General features: G+C 41.7%; 1 protein-coding gene across 3 annotated transcripts in view; it reads right to left on the bottom strand.

Moving 5' to 3' along the window:
• CPPED1 (calcineurin like phosphoesterase domain containing 1) overlaps window positions 1-15,802 on the bottom strand; it is a 42,064-nt gene extending 26,262 nt beyond the window's left edge. Inside the window, exons 1-3 of one of the 3 annotated variants that reach the window (XM_027743939.2) lie at window positions 15,444-15,802; window positions 14,588-14,722; window positions 4,433-4,651 (exon numbers count right to left, since the gene is read on the bottom strand). In XM_027743939.2, the coding sequence (XP_027599740.1) occupies window positions 4,433-4,651; window positions 14,588-14,624 (256 nt within the window). In that variant the 5' untranslated portion in view covers window positions 14,625-14,722; window positions 15,444-15,802. Of the gene's footprint in view, window positions 1-4,432; window positions 4,652-13,687; window positions 13,834-14,123; window positions 14,232-14,587; window positions 14,723-15,443 lie in introns of those variants that run through there. The other 2 variants (XM_027743938.2, XM_027743942.2) reach the window with 2 other exon arrangements.
• Between the last annotated feature and the right edge of the window lie 710 nt (window positions 15,803-16,512).

Raw genomic sequence — 16,512 nt, 5'->3', positions numbered from 1 at the left:
TGTCAGATTACAGAGCACTGCATGACCTGGGCAGGAAATGTGTATACTAGAGATTATGCCTTCACTTAACTAAAGGAATCAGTACAAGTACTAGCAGTGTATTTCAAGTACTCAATTCTAGTGATTCTGACTTTTTGTAATTAACATATACACACAAATGAATCTAAAACTGCAGGCATAAACACTACCGGCTCACTGATCCATTATCACATTGCTAACAGATCAAGCTTAATCAAGTTCTATCAGGTTTTTTTTTTGATTATACACATAATATTTGACAAGTCTCATTTCATTTATTTAGCCTCTAAACAGCTACATTTTATTACAGTCAGAGCTAAGTCAGTTTGCAGCAGACTTGCTGTCTTTTACCCATGCAGGCAGAGCAACTAATGAAAAATAATTAAACACCTGGTCTAAATACATTGCATAAATAACTTTGCTGGCTAGAATTATCAAGTTACTGACAGCAGTAGCATCATTAATAAAATGTACTTAAACCATTTCCTCCAAAGGAATTCAGCCACATAAAAACAGCTGCCAGATTCCCAGCTTCACAGTCAGAGTTTCTGGGTGGCTTCAGCAGGGTGACCTTGGCTGCAAACAGCTGAATTCTCTGCTGTTGTAACAAAAGGTGGTGAAATGCAGACACTGTTTCCTGGACAGCAAGCTACACCTGAGGATGGGATGAAGAAGGAAGCACAGTGCTTCATGTTAAACTAGAACAGGAAGGAAAGGCAAGAAAGAAGGCAGGGGAGTTTGCCCTCAGCGTTTGGAGGGCACTACTCTATGGAACAGACACCAGCCTTGTTAAACTTGAGTCAGTGGATCAGAGGAGATCTCAGCCACCAAGAGTGGGATTTTTGCTACAGACCTGGTTCTTTTGGGAGACTAATCCCCCTGACACCTGCTGACAGCAGTCCAGGAGGAAGTCTGGGAGAACCCCTTGACACAGAGGGGCCATCCAGGCCCCACTCTCCTGGTCCTGCCACTCACAATCAGTGCTGGGGGATGTGTTAATCCCTGGCAGCCTTGGCTGTAGCAGCCACCGAAGACAGAGAGCTGACCTGGGGCCTCAGGACAGCAGACTGGCTTATTAGGGGAACTGGTACAGGATCCTGGAGGAGACTGCTCTGAAAGACAAGAGTTTGAGAGCATTGACATGTCTTCAAAGATAAACTCCTCTTAACACAAGAATGGTCCTTCTGGATACGGAGGGAAGTGGGGAAAAAATGTAGGCTGTAAGGAGAATGATGTGGCTAAATGAGGAATTCATGCCTGAGTACCAATGAAAAAAGGCTGTCAAAGGGAGTTGGAAACAAAGACAGACCTGAAAGGAAGAATATTGTAAAAGTACCTGGTCATGCAGAGCTGGTCAGGAAAAGCTCACTGAGGGCTGAAACCTGTGAAAGGTGTGATCAGCAGCAAAAGCTTCTACCACTACTTTAGCAATAAAATAATAAAGTCAATACAGGCCCCCTGCTGAGGGAGGCAGTGACAAGTGACTGGCACTCAGACCTTCCTCTGCCTGCCTTCACTGAAATGCTCCCAGAGCTAAAGGAGCAGAGGAAGTACCGGTGACAGAACAAGTATCTCCTGAAAAGTTTCAACCCAAGGAAGCCCATGGGACCTGCCAGGATGGATCCAAGAGTACTGGGAGCGCTGGCTGGTGTCACTGTGAGGCACCTCCCTGTAACCACCCTGGCTGTGGAGTCAGGATGTTGCAGTCTGGATGAGTGGAGAACAAGATGGGTGAGGGACTGGCTGGACTGCTGGGCTCAAAGGGTGTTGGTTAATGGAACAATATGGGAAGTTGTCATACAACAAAACAGAAAGTTCCAACTTGATATAAAACGCTTTCAGAAATTAACTTCCAGGGGTTAAGAAAAATGCAGTGAAACAAACACATTATCCAATCAACAATATTTTGCGTTTTGCAGATTAGCATTTTTGCCACAGTAAGTTATATTATATTTAATGCACACAAATGTCTTCAGAAGCAAGCCCTTCATTGTCACGGTGTATCTTGGTGTAAGCATCGAGGCTACAGAAATTATATTCAGTGACACAGTTGCACTGTAAGGTATTGCTTAAAATTCTTGATTATGTACCACAATATTAGTGTTACCAGGAATAGATATCCTATTCTTGATTATGTAATCAAGAAAAACTTCTGAAAATAATATTCAGACTACAAACTACTTTTAATCAGCAGTTAAATACCAAGATATGATTACTCCGTTGCTCTAATGACATCTGTAATGGATTCCAAGTGCTGTGCCTGATTGCTTCCCAGCTGATCAGGATTCTGTTCATCACTTCTAGCTGCTGGAATTCTGAGATTTCTTGGAGTTCCTGTGCAAAAGGCTTCCACATTGTTCTGGCTAAATGACTACAGTGCATGCTTTAAAACAGTCACCAAAAACTTTACACTTAGTACTCCATGATATAATGTCTTAAGAGAAGCAAGGAAGATCTGTTTTGTCCCTCCTTTTTTATTGACAGGCATTGATTATAAAGCAGTATAATCCAAAGAACTTGTCAGACCTTGGCCAACAGATCATAAACCAGAGCTGAACTTCACTTTCTCAGTAACCACGCTGCAATAGTAACTGACACACCTCCAGTAATGCTGATGTGTTCAGTTTTAATACAGGTGATACAAGTGATTTAAAAGGTCATTTGAGACATGAAGATGCATGTACAAATTCACAACTGTTAAACTTAAATCAATGTCTTGTCTCATGTACTTTCTGATTTTTGCCTACTGAAAAAATGAATTTTTTATCCTGCATTTTATTGAACATAAGGGAATTGATAGAGCAATTATTCTTGGGAGAGACTCCTCAGTCAAGAAGTATGAAATAATTACAGTACCATTCTACTACAGACATGCATTACATAGGTCTAAACATCCTTAGCTAGAACAGTGAAAATATTTAAATTTCTCCCCGAAAAGAAGCAAATTCAACCGGTCTTCAGTTCTGCAAACATTTATATGCTCAATTTACCTGAAAATCTCTATTTGCTAAAAAAAATTCTTAGATTCTCTGTTTGCTGAAAAGATAGGATGTAGAACACCCATTATTTGTACTGAATTTCCTTCCTCTTACAAGGGATACTGAAGACAAAATATTTGGAACACTTACACGAATTAAAAGTTCTAATCAAAATATTTCTTAAAACTCTGCTACAGGAAGGACAGATGATCTTTAAGAAGAGATTATTTTATGATTCTGGGTTAAACCTGAACTTCCAAAATTAATGGAAGCACATAAACCAACAAAACTTCATAATGGTACACTTTATCATCAAGCTACTGAGCTGTTACACAGTAGATTTAATCAAGCTTAAATCTGTTGGTTTTTACACTTTCCCACTCTTTCAGAAAAATTGTGTTCTGATCAAAAGTAAGTCTGTAGCCTATAAATAATGTCAATCAATTTGACAGCTAAGCTTTAAAATTAACACTGCAGGACACTGAAGGAATTAGGGAAAGGTCTCCAACATGCTCAAAACGTTTGCAGCAAGGGCTGGGGAGCAGCACTTCAGGTGCAAGTGGAGTGCAAGGCAGAGTGTTACATAAAGCACACAGGACTATTTGCAAGGTCCCTTGGTGGATTGCTGTGCTCCCAGACACACAGCCAAGGCTGTGGGCAGCTCTGCTTCTTATCAAGGCTAAGAAATGTAAGACACTGTGCTTAGATCTGCTTTTCACACCAGCTGGCAGCAGGTAACATCACTTTTTATTTCACTTCCAAGAAAAGTACTTCTCTTCTTCACATAGATAATACCACCAATCTGTTTTAAAGTTGTAGCTGTCAAACTTTGTAACTCACCTTTCTAGATGGTCTGTTGCTCTTCCTGAGTGTATGCAGAAACACACTGAGCTCAAACTCCCACAGCAACAGGAGAGAACTGCTAAAACTTGAATTCCTTGACTTTCAGCATTTAAAAAATTTAAATATTGAAGCATTTGAATTTATTAAGCATTAGAAAGCCAGAGAATTCTCTGAGTTGTACTCACTTTAGGTACTCAAAAAGCCATATCCATTTTTTATTATTTTCCTGGTATTGTTTTTTCCCAATGGCTACTGCCCCTATTTGTCTTCTCACAGCAATTTGTTTAGGGAGAAGTAATTTGAATGTGTGTTCTTAGGACTTCTATTTCAAAGAAAATTTCCTACTGAAAAGAAAGCAATTAACTAATGAAAGTACAGCCCTAAAATGAATGACACAGGAAGTTAGATGAAGAAATTGAAATAATATCTCAAGAATCATCCACAAATCACACTTCTTTTCCAAAACACCACAACAGGAAGCACACCAACTCCTACAAAAGACTATTCTGAAGTCAAGGAAAGTAAATTAGCCTTATTGCTAATCTGAAATATAAAGGGAGTTACAACCCCCATTCTGCACTTAATTGCCTTACCTGGCATTCCATGGACAAGGTCTCCACACAACACAAAGAATTTGGGCTTAGGGTTTAGCTTGTTAATGGCCTGCACTGCTTGCTCTGCTAATTTGATTTCTTCTCCCCATTCATCATCTCCATTATCAGTGTCTCCACATGTCCAAGCTTTCATCAGTCCAAACTGAGGATCTGCTCCTTGGATGAAGTAGAAGGGCCCCTTCCACTGGCACTCGTCATCTAAAATGAAAAAAGGAGGGGGAAAAAAAAGAAAATTTAAGCAGTAGAGACACTTAAAAGAGAATGAAAGTTTCCATGTATCATTAAATGGATTGTTCTCCACCTAAGTAGGTTGACATTGCTTCAGCAGAAGTACAGAATTCTGTAGTCACTCATACAGGGCAAATATAAAGGCAGAAGTACAAAATTTTCCTCTAATGGGTAGTTGGAATAAATGAAAGTATATTAATCTAATTATACCACACGGTAATTACAGACTGATTAGAGGAAAAGTATGTGGAGAATTCAGCAAATAGCAAATGGAAACTACAAGACTACAACATAACACAAGTGTGTAATGTTAGATTTCATTTGATTCTTTTAAGACTCCAATTATTGCTTCTTTAATTAACTAATTAAAACATACAGAAGTTTCACATTTTATGGTTCCAGTAGACTTTTCCTTAAATTATTAAGGATTTAAATGCTTTTTGTTCTCATGGCTTTAGGGAAAAGCTGGAACTGAAGTACAAACACTAGCACACTGGTTTCTCCAGCTGTTTATATGCATTCATTTGTAACTTGAATGTTTCAGTTTTGAGAGCTCTATTTGGCTTAATACATTTACTGTTTTTGAAGTTTTTTTAAACAGCATTTAAACTGTTAAAAACTCACTGACTACATTAATCTACAGCTGAATCTAAAAAGAAAATGATACAGCAAATTATTTAAAATTAAAATCTAATCCATAAATATACTTCCATATTACGTAAATCTGATCTGAAATTCAGTTTGAGGCAAAACTGGTCTTCCAGTAACAGAAGCAAGCAGCATGTCCACCATGAATGTGCTTTTGGTTTCCTTCCACAAGAACTGGAGCTTCTTACTTTGCAAGAAGGGGGGTATGGTTCTTTCAAGGAAGGTTGGAAAACAGAGGTCAGAATTCCTTCCTGGCACCGAGGATATGGATAGGCTGGGTGAGGGATAAGGAATGTGGGCAACTCCCAGAAGCTGCTTGTAATTGCCATCTGTTGCTATGGCATCAGATCATTTTGCCAAATGAAAGCTTCCACACTTCAGTTAAAGTAATGTTTAATATCTAAACAAAATTATTTATATACCAGCATTGACTTATTTGAAATAATAATCAAGTATTTTATAGGTAGAAACTTTTAGCCACTCATTAGCTTTTAATTCTGAATTAAAATTACATAACTTATTAGAAGAACTGAAATGATCCATCTATCCATGAGTTTGCAACAGAAGCTTTATGGAACCAGTTGAGTGACACAAAGCAATTTAGGTTTTTATTTTATGACTTGCATGAAAAGATATGACTGCCATAAAAAGCAGCTTACATGCTGCATCAAAGGCACTGTTTGTGCAGAGAAATCAACTTACAGTTTTTATAAGTGGAAAACCATAGAATAAAAATCAGTTAAGGAAGCTTGCATAAGAAATCCTTAATGACCTTTACAAAATGGAACTGAAAAAAGGGAACGTCTGAAAGAGGAACTTGGTTCGGAGGAGTGGCACAATTCTCAAACTCATTAAATGGGGAAAAATACCAAATCTTGGAACAACATGGCAGGATTTTTAACACTGCCCTTTTCTGGACAGTATTGATAATCAACGCTGAGCAAAATCTACTTGTTTTGTATTGATTAATCTCAAGCCAGGAATTTTTACTGTAGTAGCCTAAGTAAAATATAGAAACATTTATTTATTTTTACAGAAACTACTCAGAAAAGAAAGCTAGTCTTTGTTTTAAGTACCAATTATGGCCAGGCTGTGTTTCCCTTTCTGGAAGGGAATAGTGTCTGTGCAAAGGCAGCTGGAGCACCTGCAGCAGTCCAGGATGGGAGGCACAGGCAGCAGGACTGGCCCAGGGCCCAGGTAACAAGGAGCTTCATATATAATGCTTGAGCACACAGCAGTCTGGCAAGCAGACAATGCACATGCACAGCTGATGCAAAACAGGTTGAAAAGCCAGAGCAGGGGTTATTCTAATATAAGCTTCATGGATATTTTATTTTCCTGACTTATGTTCATGCCAATACAGGAACTGTCTAGGTTTCAAGTACCTGAGTGTTTCCAAGCCTGTGCACAGATGCTCTGGTTTGAGTGGGTGAGCGATGGTCATGTGAGGCAGAGAGAGAGACTGATAAGATGAATTTGAAAAAAGAAGTTCAGTACACAGACAGAATCAAGAAGTGGCAGAAGAAAAGAGAAACAGAAGATGCAGGGGTGGAGGTGGTGAAGAGTGGGGAGAAAAGGAAAGAGATAGGAGGTGAAAAAAGAAAGGAACTGAAAATGATGCAAAGGTATATGCTATATTCTCCTGTAGGAAAGAAAAATATAAAATGAAAAAAGTGAAGCAGGGACAACAGAAGAGATCCAGGAATCAGGGCTACCATAAATAACATTTACTTAAAATGTTAGTTTAATTAACTGGTCTTAGTCAAATAATTCAGTCAATAGCTGTTTCTGTGGCATTCAAAAACTTATCAAGTAGCTACAAAAATAAGAGTAAGGTTGAATATTTTCTACCTTTGATTTGTTATTTGATCAGTCCAACTAGAAACACTATTTAAAAACAAATAACCCTAGTACTTACACCAAATTCCATTAGCTTATTAGTTATCAAGTGGTACTTAGTGATTTTATTCCCCACAAAACAAAAGTATATGGGAACAAAATAAGGACACTGTTTAAACTTACTACTTTTTTTTTTTTTAATCAGGAATGTGCTTTAATTACTATAAAGTACTATGAATAAAAGCAGAATATCATGAAGAGACTTGTACTGGTACAGCACTACCAGTGCAAACTTGCACCTGCTGCACCAACCCCTAAGCCTGTTCTGAATTCAGCTCACCCAGGAAATAACTCTTCACTGCCCTCACTAGTCTGTCTTCAGAGGAGTTTATGCAAGTTTTTCCTTATCTGTGCAAGGCATAACACCCATCCAGCTGAAGTTTCAAGTGTTGCAACTAGTGTAATTTTAGTAATTTTGCTTAAAAGTCCAGGAATAGGCCTGCACGAGAGCTCTTTCAACAGGCAATATGGTGAGAGGGCAGCAGAGGGAAACCCATGGTAAAAGCATCTTCCACAACCACAGATGGATCCAGATGTCTTCTGCCTGACAATTAAATGATTGATCAATGAACCCTCTCCCGATAATTCTTAGCAAAACTTCTGTACCCTACTTTTCCCCCTCACCAGCTGTTTGTTGGCCCCCTCAAGCAGAACAGGTACTGTAGGCCATGCAAAGGAAACTCATCTGCCCAGTGTCAGGCACCACAAAAATCTGTCTGAGCCATTTTTTGGTCTTTGCACTGAATCTCAAGAGTGCTCAAAAAAATCATTCTGCCTCTATGCCAGAGGAATGCCAAAGTCTGGCAGAGGGAACTAACCAACAGCATTGGATGCAAGTGGTGGGAAGGGGAACAGCTGTTTTTGCAGTAATCATCCAGTCACGATCCACATCCTAGATGCTACTCCTTAAGGCTTCAGTTAAACAGCATCTACAATCACTATCATCCTTCAAACGCAGCAAGCAATGGCTTCTCTGGGAATAACAATAACATTAAAGGAACCTTCTCACTAGGAGTTTCAGTTTTCAAGCTTTTAGCTGGGCTAGGCAGTTGTATTACACAAGGTGCATGCTAGGTAAAGCAACAGAAGATTAGGATTCAATCAATAATTTCTTCTGCCTTCTCCCATCACAAAATTGAGTGGAGCTAAGAATCCCTGCAAATTGGCTGCTCATCCCCTTGAACACAGAAGCTGTTTGCAACTTCAGAATTTACCATAAAAACAAGAAAACACAAATGCAGCAAAGAGTCAGCAGACTTCTCCAATAACTGATGCACACCCCCTTTCCATTTCTGAAGGACAAACCATGTCTCTGGTGCTGCTTTTCCACACTAAGCCACTGAAACCTCCTATTTCAAATTTGTTTTGTTCCCAGGCCTCCTTAATTGCTGTACAGCTGATTGCCACAGAATGTCCAACTTCAGGACATGTTCTGCCTCAGTTTCAATAGCTTCCTACTCCCTTTCTGCTCCCGTGCATTCCAAAGTACAGACAGAGGATCGATGCAATGTATTTTTAGTAGCATTGCCTGAAAATCAGTGCCAGCTGCTAATTTTATCTAAGGATTAATTCTGTGAAGGACCGAAGTAGTCAGCAGCAATTCACAGGAGAAATCCTCAGCCATGGATTGTGATCACAGGCAAAAAGACACTTCAAGGACTTAGGTGGGATTTCAGCTGAGCCTCACGATTTCTAGAGGACAATACCTAACATTGCTGGGCCTTTATTTCTTCCCCTTTTGCTTTTCCTAGTTCCCCTCTCTCTTCTTTCCCCATCTCCAAGGATCACAAACATGCATCTACAGAGCACTCACAGGAACCACTGGCCTCTGACAGCCACACAGTACAGGTGGGATTTCCAGCATTTCCCTGGGGAGATTTTTTTAAAAAGTGCATTCGTTGGTTCCAACAGTATATTCGTTTTCTTCTTCCTCTACCCTCTGCAGCATTTAGTGGAAACAAATCAGTTATGAAAAGTTACTCCTGTCCATAGTCTCTCTCTAGATGCCATCGTGTCAGAGGAGAACGAACATGGACACATGTCCAGTGCCTGCTCAGTAAGCCATGGGTAATAATAAATAGGAAAGTGCCCTCATTGTCATGTTGGGTTTGTCAGGAGAAACGATTTCACTTTTCTGAAAGATCAGAGAACAGCAGAAATAGATACATGGTTCCTGCCTTGTGCTGTCTCTGTGAGACTTTTTCTAAGTAAAATTAAGCAAGAAGCACAACCTTGGTTTTCCAAAGAACCTAAATGCAGGAAGGGAAATGGAATCTTTTAAGTGAGGTCAGTATGTATACAACATAGACAGTACAATAAGCAAAAAGTTGTTTTTATTACTTTCAGTCCTGAAATAAAGGACTTGCACTGAATTATTAATAATTTCTTGTTATTTATTAAAATATTATCAATAGGTATGGCCTAAAAACCCTATCATTATTGTCTGTATGTCCAAATTCAAAAGATTTCCATCTAATGAAATGAGCATTTCTTTCAGCTGTATTTTCCATGTGCACCTGAGGGTCTACCAAAATATGACTACTGAAGGTTCTGAGGAATGACTAAGGCAACCTGTTGAGAAAGGTGCAATTTTTCGCATCAGGGAAAAAAAACCCTTCAAAACAGGTATCAAGACACATTTTCAGAGAGAAAATAAAACCTTTTAAAGAGTAATTATTTTAGAAATTATGTACTACAGAAATTCTGCTAGTAGAAACACTTAATGACAGAACACAGTTTCTCACATAAATTAGCCAGTGCTACTATTTCCAAAAGACGTACTTTCAAACTTCTTAGATAACTATCAAGGTAAGAAATGCCCTCTCAGGCACAGTTTATTTGTACTGAGGGCTACAGAATGCTAAATTCTAGTCATGCCTTATGCCCACCCCCAATTTAACATGTAAACTCATTACAAAAACTTTACAGCCCAGAACTGTAGGTGTGAAGGGGGGTGGCTTGCATAATGACAAGGTGAAGTCACAGAAAGTTGCTCAAAACCCACGTAAAAATTTGCCTAATTCATATGAGAGTTGGAGACAGTATTGGGAATGGAATATGCAAGCTGGGAAGCAGTTCTGATCAGTGCTCAAAAATATTACTGTTGAAGAGCTCTAGAACAGTAATCGCAACGTGCCAAGATCCAACACTTATGTGAAAGCAAGAAAAAATAAGAAATCAACTGCAGTTGTATTTAATTTCAAAGGAGGGCGAATTATATGTAATTATGATGCTTTTAAAAAGTGCAAAAATCCTTGAAGGCAGCATGGAAACTATTCAAAGACACTATCCCAGAGGCTCAGACCATATGCACAGCTTTCACTAAGAACTTCAGAAAATCAAAAAGAATCCAGACAGTCTAAACAAGTTAAATAACAGCCTTAAGGAGGGTAGTTAGAGCAGGACAGCATCCTTTGAAAAGCTTAAGCATCCAAATAAAGAAAATAGAAAGATTTTATACACTGGGAGGTTAGATACAAAAGTCTGAGAAGTCAAGCTAAAAAAAAAATGAAGAACATTTCAGCATAAATCTAAAAACTAATAAAGCCTTTTGTAGAAGAATTAGGAGCAGGTAGCCTGCCAGACACCCACCAAGGTTAAGAGATGTTCCAGACACGCAAAATGCACCTAAAGACAAAGGCTGGGCAGAAAAAACAAGGTACGTTTTTGTATGCACGTTTATTGGGAAGGAACCTGTGAAGATCTGACGTGAGAATTCTTCCTAACAGAAAGTGCATCAGATCTGTCTCAAATCAAAATACCAGTAGGTGATTCAACAAAAAGACATGAACACTAAGAAACCACTCAGATGAGGTGGCATTCATAGAACTCCTCAAAAGTGAAAACCAGCTCCTCTGCACCAAAGAACAGGAAGCTGGCCACTGTCACACCTGCATTTAAAGGGGTTTCCTGAGCAATCTGGTAATGACTGACTGCAAAACTGGCATCTGTACAGGCAAGTGAATGGAAACTCTAACAAAGACAGTAACTACTGGGCTCACTGATTCTTCAGAAAGAGTAATCAACAGCTTTTACATGGACAAGGGAGATCCACTTGATCCCGTCTCCAACAGGCATCTAAGAGTTACTCACCAAAGACTCCTAAGGAAGTTGGGTCTTGAAATATAAGAGCAAGTCCTTGCATGCACAGAAAACTGTGTAAAAAAAAAAGAAATGGACAAGATACACAGATCCCATCTGGATGTGTACTGGGACCTACACTGCTCAACAACTTCAGAACAGTAACAGCAACTGAATAGCGAGGAAGTGAGATTTGGTAAAACAAAGCCATTTTGGTGGCCTGAGAATCATGCCTGGTTGTGAAGAACTGGGGAGAGATTTCTTATACAGTGACAGTTCAAAAGAGCTGACCAACTTCAATGCAAAAAATGTACAGGATAGTGCACATGGGAAAAACATCACCAACTTCATATAAACTACCATAGTTCTAGCAAGTGCTACAAAGCAAAGTCAGCTCAACATTCAGCAATGGCAAAAAAACAAGAATTGGAAAGGAATAGAGAACACAGTAAAATGAAAAAAATATGAGAAGCAACTGAATAAATTTGAAGAGTTTGCAAAAGGTTAGTGAGGGAGGCATGACAGAGGAACATAGAATCACACACATAACTGAGAACGTGAGTAGGCAACACGGGTTATTTGCCTGCTCCAGATAAAGGTTTTGGAAGCATCAAATAAAACTAGCAAAAGATAGGTTCAAACAGACACTTCTAAACCAGTTAAACTGACAGTACTATCACTTCGTTAGTTACTTGAAAAAAGTGTTTACCTACTTTCACAGGAATTCTCTGCACAGCATGCAAAAAAAATACTTAACAAACCAAAACAAAATAACCCGATGACTTTTGGAGAGAAGTGGTGAAGACAGCATTTACCCAAACATATGGTCCTGTTTCTTCACTAAAATACTAAGAGAAGTAGTTGACATCTGAAGCATAATTTTGCACGAGTGGAAAAGACAGATAATTTATTTCAAAAGTAAAGTAGGGTATTTGTGCACTGTTTACTGCTGTGCCTCATTGATTACATGGATAATTTAGGTCACTAACCTCTAGCTCCTGATTCACGTCCCATAACAAAGAGCTCATTAGAGCAGGTTACAGGTATAACATCCACATTACGTAAAAGCAGCCTGAACAAATATCAGGGTGTGAAAGAGTGATTTTGCAGAAAGGGTAGTAAGAAAAAGAAACACAATTAAGCTCTCAGTGATGGGTCTCAAATTATAAAAGGAAAAGGTGTGCCAAGCCATAGCAGTGGCAGTAAATGCTCTGTGTAGCTACAAGTTTACACAGGAGTGAAACCTAAAGACTGAGGAAAGCAACAAAACACAGAGAACTGATTTGAATCATAAACTGCAAGAAATCTTGCTTCATTATTATCAGCCCTTGGTTCTGGTTTTTTTTTTCCCCAATCATTTAGTTGTGTTGAACTTTAGTCTGTTAAGAAAGGGCTAAGTAAATTATTTACAAAGAAATATTTCACCCAAAGATAGAAGCTGGACTATAGTCACCTAACAAATCCTGAACAAAATTAAAAACAACCAGTGGTAAGAAAAGTGTCAATTAATATTTAAAGAATTCCAAACAAGGACACTTCAGTAGAAAGAAGCACACTTGGAAAACAGATTCCCAAATGACATATTTTCTTCCATGCTTATGGCAATTTTCAAGAAGTACTTAGATAAAGCTTTTATTCAGAAATTTTTACACTGCTGTTGAACATTCCTTTTGTTACAATTTCACCATACAGTTGATATAACTAGATGGCTTGTCTGCCATCTGTCCCCTCAGCAAATGCTAGGCATTCTGTTCCAAACCAACCAGACCATCTGCAATTAATAGGTTGCCAGAATGACTGTATACGTATACTTCACATGCTCCGAGTTGGTGATTTTTCTTTATTTGGCAACAAGCAAAGCCAAATATTTCCAGCGAAACCCAAGAAAATACCACAAAACTGTAGGGATTGAATAGCCTTGTCGACCTCACCAAACCAATACAACTTGAAATTCATAAATACAAGGAAATAAAAGACCTTCCACGCACGACAATAGGAAAAGATTTCTTAAAACAGAGCTAGTTGTGCCCCTGGGAAACCTTGGCACACTGTAGAACCTCCATCCTTGGGAGAATTTTACCAACAGGTGACATACACAGAGCTGTCCAACACGCTCCTCTGTCGGTCCAGCCACAGCCACAGGTGGCTGTGCCAGCGCTGGCTTGGCACGGCCTCCTCACTTATTCACCTGGGGAGTCTGGAATCACGTCCCCAGAGCAGCTACAGCCGAGGGGATCCCAGTGCTGCCTCCGCACAGCCTGGAAGGGCCAGGGGAGGAACTGTGCTGCTGACCTGCACCCTGAGACAGGCAGGAACCTTCCCTACTTGCGAACCATTGCACGACTGCCTTTCATTTAAATAAGAAAACCAGTGACCTACCGGTAACCTGTTCGGTCACCCTTACAGGTACAAACACACGCCAGCACAGCGCTGGTGCCAACACAGGCTATGCAGGTCCGCTTTAGGAGCACAGACAAGCATTTGAAAACGACTCTGGCGCTGGGCACCGCCGGCATCCTCAGAGAGCCGGAGTGCGGTGACAAACCCGGGCGGTCCCGGCCCCGCGGGGCGGCCACAGCCTCAAGTCCCCCCTTGCCGCGGCCGCCCCGCGCCACCCGCTCCCCAGCGCGGCCTTCCGGGCGTCGACACCGGCCCAGAGCCCCGGCCCGGCCCCCCTCGCCTCCCCTCCCCGGCGGCAGCTCCTCCCGCCGCCGCCGGGGAAGCCCCGGGCCTCCCTCCGCACCGCACGCCCCTCCCGCCCGGCGGGCAAGAGCCGCAGGTGCCCGCCCGCGGTGCCGCCCGGCGCTGGCGGTACCTGGGCGGAAGGCGGTCAGGGTCCTGCCGCGGGCCCGCAGGAACGCGTCCTCCGCCGCCGCCATCACCCGGCCCCGCGCGGCCGCTGCCGGGAACCGCCGCCGCCGGGCCCCGGGCAGAGGGGGCGGCACCGCCTCCGCCGGGGGCGGCGCCTGGCGCGGGCGGGGAGGCCTCGCGGGGCCCGGCGGCGGCGGCGGCCGCGCTGAGGGCGGAGGGGGCGGCCCGAGTCGGGCGGGTGTGAGGGCAGGGAGCGGTGGGCAGGTGGCTCTGGAGCGAGCGGCTCCCATGGGACAGCCCGAGCGGCTCCTCTAGGACAGCCCTGGGGGCAGCGCGGCGGCTCCGGCACCGCCGTGTGAGGGGGGCGGCCGCGGTGGCTGCGGGTGGGACCTGCCCCAGAGATGCGCTGGCTTTTCAATGAGTAATAATAAAGTAATAGATCTGCGTCCTTTTCGGCTTGTTCCTAACCTGCGAACTGACGGAAACCGGAGCCATCTAAAAGCATTGGCAGCTTTCCTCTGGACCTTGATGGGTTGTTCTCCAGGTCTGGTTTCCTCAGTGTTTACTCGCTCTCACGAAGTTGGACATCAACAGCAACGTCTCCTTGAAAAGGAAAAACAAGTTGTCTGGAAAAAGCGCAGGCACAGTGTCTCTGTGCCCACTCCGTGTCACTGCCCCCAGCCCGGGCGGGCCCTGCCTTTACCCGTGGCAGTGCTGGGCAGTGACCAGGGCCCACAAGGCTTCTGTTTTTCTCAGTACCAAGGCACACAGTCAGGTGATGACTGAAATACCCTTGCAAGGCAATGTTTTCTTAATCCTTTCTGAGCTGCGGTCCCTTTTTGACCCAGCGATACAGGAATGATAACATGGTTATGATTTCCCAGCTGAACAGCCGGGACCTGATTACTCTGCAGAGCTCTGAGTGCCTCTATTCATCGTGTGAAACCTGTCACTGACGTGCTAGATAAGGTTAATGTTGTCAACTAAAATGCGTTCCTATGGCTAGATTATTTTCCTCTCTGTAAAATGTGGGTATTATTATCCACAAATAAAAACAGCTTCAGTCCTGCTTGTAAACTGCTTGATGATCATTAGATGGAAAGTGCTAGAGGAAGTCTTTTTTATTAAGTAGTGTTTGTCAATTCCTCTCTTTATGAGGCAGCATGTGGTATATTAAGCAAATAAAAACTAAAGTGCATTTTTGAGTCTCAGGTGCAGCCCATCTAAATATCCTAACACCATCATAGGTGATCACAATCTCATGGTGGAACTGCTCATGCTAATATAAGAGTAATTGGCTCAATCATGCAAAGAAATTTTTTACCTTTTCTGTTTCTTTTCCATTTTCTTCTCATCTGCTTAATGGGGCTGAGTAGCCATAAACCAGAATATGTGACTGCTGCGTGACTTCAGCTAAGCTCGGGATGAATTTTGCAAGTGAAATACCGTCAAGATCAGGCCAAGGAGCGTAGCAGGAACACGAGTGTTTTGGCAGGACAGCACAGTGTGGTTCTGGAGCGCAGGGCCCTGAGGTTGTGATCAGCACACCTTGGTCTTATTTCACCTGGTTGTGTTGCTAAAGGCAACCATTTTTCCTGTCAAGTCATGCATGTCTGAAAGATTGAATCAGACCTGGCAGAGATGTGGATTCAAAGACCTTCTAGATTTATCTAAATCTCTGTAATTACACAGCCCTCTTTTTCCTAGGCGTGTGTAGGGGGCTCTCCTCCACGAAATTCTGTTGTCAGTACTGTACTCGATCTCTTTGCAGGATGGGTCATGGATGAGCCTTGGGGTGCTCAGCTCTTTGTAGGTGATGGTGAAGGTGCGTACGCAGCCTGCCTATGTTGCCTCCTCTTCAGATGGAATCCTCTGATATTATACCAGTGTGGAGTATTGTCTGCTGTAATGAGGATACCACAAGGCATTTCCACTTTGTAATTTGAACACATTTTCTTCCGATTTTGCAGCCTGAGTGCAGAAGTGTTTTCATCTGCAGAAATAAAGGGACATTTGCATATAAACATGAGAACTGAGGATGGGGACTGCATGTGCAGGAGGGGGATTTCAGCTCTCTCCTGCTTCCTTTACTCTGCCAAATTTGAAGTATGCATTTTTGAAGCCAAGATCATGGACCAAATACTATACAGCTAAACTTATTTTACTATGACTAAACTGTTTAAAGTTACTACTGATCTATATTAGTTTAATATAGACTTTCATGGACTTATTCCAGATGAGGCGTAGATAAAGCAGCAGAATTTTGTCTTAGGACTTGATTTGTTATACAAAGTGTCATGAATATAATGGCACTGAATAAATAATTTACAGTAGCATGTGCCTGGTCTTATTTATAGAGTATAAATTGAGAATAATTTATATTAACTAACATA

Source organism: Pipra filicauda, unplaced genomic scaffold (assembly GCF_003945595.2).
Source record: "Pipra filicauda isolate LSUMZ 115617 unplaced genomic scaffold, ASM394559v2 scaffold127_size2900866_pilon, whole genome shotgun sequence".
In the NCBI taxonomy this organism is placed as follows: Eukaryota; Metazoa; Chordata; class Aves; order Passeriformes; family Pipridae; genus Pipra; species Pipra filicauda.
The sequence above is the reverse complement of the archived record's forward strand: the minus strand, read 5'-3'. Positions and strand labels throughout refer to the sequence as shown.